Source organism: Danio rerio, chromosome 19, assembly GCF_049306965.1.
Source record: "Danio rerio strain Tuebingen ecotype United States chromosome 19, GRCz12tu, whole genome shotgun sequence".
NCBI classification, from domain to species: domain Eukaryota; kingdom Metazoa; phylum Chordata; class Actinopteri; order Cypriniformes; family Danionidae; genus Danio; species Danio rerio.
In genome coordinates, this window is record NC_133194.1 from 7,127,501 (window position 1) to 7,136,049 (window position 8,549).

Below are 8,549 nucleotides of genomic sequence, written 5' to 3' on the forward strand. Positions count from 1 at the left end.
ACAGCAGCCATTAAAGTGGAATGTGGGGGGTCTGGGCCCCACTAATAAACTATGTGCTGCACACACATACGCACAAAACACTCACTTCACCCGTGACTTCTTGTCTTCATTACAACCATATTACGGGAAAGGGCTTCGCCATTGTCACAAAATCATTGTGATTTATGGGTTACAAAAATAACAGAATCTAGAACTTCTGAACAGAATCTATAGAGGACGCATGAAAAGATTAGTTCATGGGAACTCGAGCAGGGCACCAGCTAGATTGGGGAAGCTACAAGGGAGAAAAGAAACTACTTGGAGTGTTTTCCCTTATAAAAGGCAACTGCTTGCACTTCACTACAAGCTGTGAAGAAATAAAATGAAATAAAATCAATAAAGTAATCAAACAAAAAAGGTTTTGAATTAATTATTCCAACAAATACATGTGCATTAGGAACTAATGAGTATAGAAAATAAAAACTAAATAAATTAGCATTACACAACGATAATTAAAAGCACTTTTAACTTTTGCAATATAAAACTTTTTAACTTGATGCAATATAAACAATGGAAACCTGATGGAATAAGAAGCTTAAAACAACAGAAGTCATCAAAGTAAAAAACAAAAACATGGATCTATATGGCATGTTAAATTTTACAGTGCAAAATGTCGAACAGCTAAAAAAGAACAATATGACGTGTGTGTGTGTGTGTGTGTGTGTGTGTGTATATATATACTGTATATACACACACACACACACACACACACACACACACACACACACACACACACACACACACACACACACACACACACATTTATATACACACACACACATATATATATATATATATATATATATATATATATATATAAGGGCTCCACAATATATCGTTTCAGCATCGATATTGCAATGTGAGCATTTACAATAGTCCCATCACAGGATATGTAATATTAAGTCTGTATATTAATTCCTCATTTCCATGCATTTTTAAGGGGTGTGCCTGTATAAGGATTTTTAAAGCATTCAGGCTTAGGAATTTCACCAACTGTAACCGTAATTATTTATTATTTGAATTATTTATACAACAAAGACTATGCGGTACTATTTTACATTTGTTATTCAATTACTGCACCTAAATACTGTTAGACTCCTTGGATAACAATAATTAAAGGTTTATCTCATTTATATTTTTTTCTTTATTGTATTTTTTTCATGCTTGTGGAGATTGTTTATTTGGTCTTACAAAGACGCTCAGAGAAAACTATTATTAAAAGATAAATTTTACCATATAGAATTCATTTGGTGAAATTGTATTTATATCGCAATACATATCGCTGGTGGGCATACTGTGTTGCGGCTGGAAGGGCATTCGCTATGAAAAACATATGTTGGAATAGTTGGCGGTTCATTACACAGTGGCAACCTCTGAAAAAGAGACTAAGCCGAAGGAAAATGAATAAATAGTGATGATAAATCAAAATCAGGAGTAATCGAAAGCTGCGATCGCCATCAACATTGTCAGGAAAACATTGTTCTGTGATTAGTAGTAAATCTCCTTCAAAACCCAGATGGCACTCTCGTGTGGAAATTCCAAACACCCATGAAGGAGAAACGGCCAACAACTCCCTATATCGGTTGTTGTTTTATAAACAAGATTTAATGGTTTTCATTGATTTAAACGTGACTAATCATCACATGACTATAGTATCGTCTCACATATGAATTTATTTCAAACACCCGACTTAAGTGATGAAGTGAGTTTAGAGTAAAAACATGTCATTAAATGGGTCATTTTCACATGCTTTTAGGTTTAGCAACTAGGCATCGACCGGTATAGGATTCTGACAGTATGATAACCTTGGATAAAAATATCACGGTTTCACGGTGTTGTTATTACTGCTCTAGAATATTTTCTTTTTAAATGCCTGGGTAAAAAGAAAAGAAAAAAAATTACATTAATATACTTTGCATTTAGAAACATTTGAAATATTTTGGAGCAGTATACAAGCTAGGCTAAATCATTCAAATGAATCATTGACTTATGCTGTCTTCACTGGTTTCTAAAAAACAAAAATAAAATAAAAAAGTAAATAAAAAAACTACTGAATAGTGAACTTAATATAACATAAAACACAACTTTTTTCTGTTTTGTGATGCCAAAAGCAAATTTTCCCAAACAACTAATGCAATAATTAACTTTAGGCTTTGTTCTGCCATTTCAGCTATTTTTAAACTTAAAAACAAATGTCTGAATGTTCCCTTACAGTTCACAACTTTGCTGCGCATGGGCCTGGGCACAAACTCCAAAGGGGAATGCTCTTGAAAATGTCAGGGAAAGTATACACATCGCAAACTCACAAATTGTTACACGAGCGTGACCACACGCACACACCAAAAGGACAGCCAAAGCCACACGCACAGAGACAAACACACAGGGGGAAAAACTGTCAGCCGCAGTCTCGACGAAACCTCAGAGTTCCCACCAAACCGTGGTCTCCACTAGACACAACACTATACAAGTCGCTTGGGCTCAAACCTCGGTTAACAACCTGCTTGGCACAAAGATCCATTCGATACATCGGCACCTGAATTCTGAAACGCTGATTAAAGAAAGGTGTGCCGTTAGATGACAAAGGGCCACCTGAAGCTTACACCACCTGCGAACTATACAGAAACAAAGAAGTTGTCGTATATATTGTGAGCTACATTTCATACCATACCATATTGCTCATGACAAGACAAAAACAACAACAGCTACTGATCTAAGGCTTCAGAGTTCAGACAAGAAAGCAAACACTAAAAGATAAAAAGAAGAAATATTTCCAAAGCCTTTTGAAATAAGATGAGCCATACTATTCAGGTCAGTGATCCGTCTTTTGATTCACTGAAAAAATACCTATTGATTTATGTCGGGACAACATGATGGAATTAAGTTAATTTATTAATTTTACAAATTTAAGTGGATTGAACTCAAAACAATTAAGTTGACCAAAAAAACTTCAAGAACTGTTGCTTAGACTAAAAATGCTTGTTTTAACTACGTATTTAAAATAAGCAGAAACAACACAATATTTTAGATTTTTTTGGGAGCACTTAATTGTTTCATGTTCAATCCACTTAAATTTAAGTTAACTTAATTGATTTGTGTTGGGACAACATGTATGAATTGTGTGGATTGTGTGATTTTTTTTTACAGTGTAAGCTCATTTTAAATAAGTAGTTTGAGCAAGTGCATCTGTCTGCAGACTGCAATACGGGCATAACATGAAGGGGACTAACTTGTAGTAAGTTAGAGAGGCGTAACTTGCAGTTATCGAGATCCCACTGAACCATGCGAGATGTCACAACGAGATGTTGTTGGCAAGATGGTGGAAAGACTTAACAGAGAACATTTCACCAAAGTTTTCTCCAAATGTATCCACAACCAATTAGGGGAAGGTGCAGACATTAATAACTTTGATGGTTGGGTTTAGGGTTGGGGAAGGTGTAGACGTTAATAAATGATGGTTGGGTTAAGGGTTGGGGTAGGTGTAGAGATTAAATATGATGGTTTGGTTTAGGAAGGTATAGACGGTAATAAAAGTGATGGTTGGATTTATGGATGGGGAAAGTGTAGACATTAAGAACTATGATGGTTGGGTTTAGAGTTGGGGAAGGTGTAGACATTAATACCTGTGATGGTTAGGATTAGGGTTTGGGTAAGTTTGGACATTAATAACTATGATGGTTGGATTTAGAGTTGGGGAAGGTGTAGACGTTAATAACTGATGCTTGGGTTTAGGTTTGGGGAAGGTGTAGACATTATTAACGATGATGGTTGGATTTAGAGTTGGGGAAGGTGTAGACATTAATAACGATGACAGTTGGGTTTAGGATTGGGGAAAGGTATAGACGTTAATATCGATGATGGTTGGGTGTAGGGTTGTGGTAGGTGAACATTATTATCTGTGATGTTTGAGTTTTGGTGTGGAGTAGGAGTAGATGTTAATAACTGATGTACAGCGCCATCTTGCCGACAACATAGTTTTGACATGTGGGTCTTCATAATTTCCAAGTTATGCCTCTAATGTACGACAAGTTACGCTTCTGTCTTGCAGTCCGCAGGCAGACCCAAATCAGTTTGAATAAAGCAATTTTTCAAAATGAACAAAGTCATTTTTTGAGTTTTGCAGGGACAAATCTAATAGGATGTTCTACAACAACAGGCAGTCATGAAAAGCTTTCCTACTAAATCATACTGTCTATATTTTAAGCATTAAAAATATATATATTTGAACTAACTTCAAGCTCTGCCAAAGTTACTTTTATTCAAATGGGAAAATAGTAACTCATGGGTCTATCTGATGCAAAACAAAGGTCTGCAGATGGCGTTGAGAAAGCTCCAAATCATCTGGTAGTTGATTCTCTACACTTCTCTTTGGTTAGGGTAATACTCGTAGTATTCTAAGCACATTATTGAGGCGGAAAGTAAATTAACGCACTTTGCTGAAGGGCTAAGCGTAATATATGTGTCGGTGTGGCTGGTTTGATGTTTGTCATATACGGTGTTTCCTGGAAAAAACACAAGCCAGGAAACACAGCCAATCTGCTGAGCCACATTAAAAAAAAACACATCAACCAATCACGTGCACACTTCCTGAGTGACTCGAGACAGTTTATATCATATTAGTAGGCCAGACCGATTACCTGATATGTTAACTTGAAAATCAAGAACAGTTCTCTGCAAGGAGTCTCATTCCCAAACATTTAAAACCCCATGATTTAGAATGAAAATTCCATTTACTCACCCTCAAGAGGTTTTTTCATCTGCTGACAAAAATTATGATATTCTAAACTACGTTGGAGTAGTACAATACTATGAAGTCAAAGGTTAGCAGTTTCCCATTTATTCCAAAATATCATCTTTTGTGTTCAAAACAAAAAACTGGAACAGGTTTTTAACAAGAAGAGGGTGAGTAAATGATGACAGAACTGCTATTTTTGTGTGAACTACCACTTTAAATTCTACACATCTTACAACTAATACTACTAATGCTTACAAAAATGGAAAAAAAAAAAAAAAGTCAAACAAATCCAAATAGCTCCTTCTCGCAAAAAAAAAGGAACACATTCTTGCCAATGGAACAGTGAATCATACCTTGCAGCGAAGAAGAAATTATACACCAACACCTACGCTCAGCCCACCCTGACCCAGACCCTCCTTTGAAAAATAATGGCACCCACCGCCACCCTCCCCAAGCGCTGGCTAATTGCCCATGTGGGTCCCTTAAACTTCATATGCTGGAAGAGACAACAGAGAGCCCGGTTCCAGATGTGAGACCCACATGTGGCAAACTGTTGATATAATGAATAACGCAATTGGAAAATGGCACTGAAAATAGGCCACTATTTGGCCTACAAGGCAGACAGACAGATATCATGCTTAGCTGGGCAAGAGTTGACGGCCAAACAGAGCGCCAAAGTGCAAACAACTGATGCAATGATGTATACGTTTGCATAAACCCTACTGAAAACACATCACAGACTTAAATACAAATGAAACTTCTTTTTCAGGACAAACTTATGTTACAAAATTAATTTTAAAAATCCCAAATGTGTGATCAAAGCAGCAAGACAGTGACTTCATCCAAAGACAATACTATTAACCGGCAGGTAAAATTGCTGGTTTAGGTGACTCTTTAATCCCTTGGGTGGCAAAGTAGCTATTCAAAAGAAAGGGGCAGATCTCATCACTGCAACACAAAGCCTAAGTGACCTAGGCGGGGAACACCTAGCCTAAAAGGAACAATTTGATATCCCACAAAGACTAACAGTACAGCTCATTTCCGTTTACAGAAATGTTTTCTACTATCTGTTTATTTAAATACTGTATAATCTTAGACTAAAGAGTTGGGTGAATGACAAAAACAATGCATATACATGCCTGAGCAACAGGCTGCCCACAACGTGCTCTTAATGGAATACCATGGGTCAATGAAAATGACTAAGATTGAATGTTTTGTGAGGTCTGCTCGGTTTAAAATCCCACTCTGTTTGGAGTTGACTTGAGTAAAGCGTGTGTGCAGAACCCCACCTCTGCACGCCTACACGAAAACGCAGACTTGCGTCCCAGACACGACACACAACATGGAAAACTTCTACCATACCATAAGAAGGCTTACTTTATACTGCAGACCAAATGAGGGGGAGGACGAATGGAAGAATTAGCTAATGGTTTAATGCATAAGACCACGACTTCAGCGTTGGTGGAGCTCAGACACCCAACAGAGACTGAACTGACATGAACTGGCAGCATTTTTCCATACAACCATGTGAATGTTCACAGCGTTACTATGAATCAATGGTATGAAGCACTAAACACAATAGTTACAACAATTCATTTAATTGTATAGTTTTGAGATTAACAAGAGGTGCTTTAAAACTATTGAGAATAGCTAGTGTAAACAATTGAGGTAAAGTTGGTTTTATATTCACACATTCAGACTTTGTGCTTAATATAATTTCAGAAAAGTATTCCTTGCCAATTCTGAATAGTGAAATCATATTAGCAGTCAATGACTATCAAAGTACAGCATTGTTCACAGTCAATTACATAGTGTTAATATTGAAGTCATCCTTGCATGCTAATTCACACTCAATATTCCACATAGCGTAGTAAACAATATATGATGAGCCATTAAATGAATGTGCGAATATCAAACCTACTTTAAATTAATGTGTAAAAACTGGCACAAACACACCATCTTTATCTAGTTAAACTCAATTGTAAAACTTTTATCTTTCATACATTAAAGTTACATACTGTAAAACTGAAAGTAAACACCTAACTCACAACTATGAGGTTACAGAAAAATGTTCTACTTATCAAATAAACAGCAAGTAAAAATGTTTGTCGCTTCTCCGAAAACTATAGCCTCCATACAAAGTAAACAAAGAAAAGTAGGACTTGGAAACAAGGCAGGCACTCTTGTCACACTTTAAAAAAGGACCCTATAACTTAACTTAATTCGAGAGTAAACACAAAGCCAGCTGAAATGTGAAATGTCTTGTGTAAAATCCTCAGGCACACACAGAGAGGCGCTGTGATGGGATGCCACTTTCTCAGGGCCAAATGGCTGAAAGTTGCTCGCAAATGGTGGATGCCATACTGGATCAACACAAGCGGTTATAAAGTCACTTTAACACCTTTCCATTTCCCTAGAGATTAATACAGCTGAAAGCGTAATACACGCATTTAGCATGTGAAACATGTATAAAACACCCTTCACTGTGTAGGTCAGGACGGTTCAAAAGTTGTGAAAACTCATGAACTTCCAAATATCGAGTATTTGTTCCCTAAACACGAACTTTTCGGTTAAGTGAAGAAGTCTTAATGACAGCTAACGAAGTGATGGCTAAAGATTACACATAAACAAACAAATGATATAAACTCATTAAAAACTATCTTAAAGTAGCAGCCTTGTTGTTCATACTTTAAAATTCACAAGCATTTTAAAGCATCGCTTTAAACATTTAGACTCGTGTGTGACTTGGTTCTTTAGCTAAAAAGTACATAACATATGAATATTTTAAACACATCAGCTAATCTGTGGGGAGTTAGCGGGCTGCATTTCGAGAGTGAAACCGACAAACATCTCCAAACTCTCATAAAACTAACTTATTTGTAGATTTGTGGCTGACTTGTTACGCAAATCTAAAGTTGGTTTATATCTATCTGGTGGCGGTGTTGTTGTTGTGTGGCAAAACTTACCCGTATCGCCCGGGGTCTTCATGTTGGAGAGTATAGCCGCTTCGTTAGCAGTCGTGCTAACTGAGAAAGAGTGAGTGAGAAAGAGAGATGAAATTAACTTCTTCCTCTCGGCGAGTTCAGGATCGCGCACGCACACACACAAAACTCCTCTGTAAACTTTTCCTCCTCAAATCCAGCCCCTTCACTCGTCCTCCCCCGGTTTGTTTGTAGTTTAGCTGTTTTGCTTTTCCTCCTCAACGTGGAGGACGCTAGTTGTTGCCTTGTGGCCGGACAGACTCGCTCTTTTACGGTCAGATATCGGAGCGCGTCGTGCCGATGGAGGAGCACCGTGTCCGCGCTGAACTCCTGATTACTTCATAGACGCTGCGAAGTTGCATATTCGAGCCTTCACGCTGAAACACGAGGCGAAGCAGACTGAATCAAAACAAACGAGAAGGCTGAAATGCCCGATCCACTTTTCTCCCTCTCTTTCCACGGACTTTTTCTTTTTCCACTCACTCCGTGCAACTCTCTCTCCCGTCTGCCCCCTCCTCCTCCTCCTCTTTCGGGGTGTCGTGTTTCGTTCTTCCAGCCACACGGGGCCGCCCACGCTGAGCGGGGGAGGGAGGGGAGGAGCGCGCGCGTAGCCACGCCCACTCGCCGTTTGTGTCGGGCTCGCGTCACTGCGGCGTTGCTGCGGAGACCGCCAACGCCGTCCGATCCCGGCCAGCATCGTGAGGTGCCGATGACATGTTGTCCCGCAGAAACAGACCGAAAAACCAATAAAATCTGTCGTCAGCGGTGGTCTCACGTTCCTCACAGTTGACACCACT

At 38.4% G+C, this 8,549-nt stretch overlaps 1 protein-coding gene across 2 annotated transcripts in view; it reads right to left on the reverse strand.

Moving 5' to 3' along the window:
- Positions 1-8,271, reverse strand: part of erf (Ets2 repressor factor) — a 52,100-nt gene extending 43,829 nt beyond the window's left edge. Inside the window, exon 1 of one of the 2 annotated variants that reach the window (XM_005159364.5) lies at positions 7,738-8,271. In XM_005159364.5, coding sequence (XP_005159421.1) covers positions 7,738-7,759 — 22 coding nt within the window. In that variant the 5' untranslated portion in view covers positions 7,760-8,271. The remainder of the gene's footprint in view (positions 1-7,737) is intronic. The other variant, NM_001044927.1, reaches the window with a different exon arrangement.
- Positions 8,272-8,549: the final 278 nt, after the last annotated feature.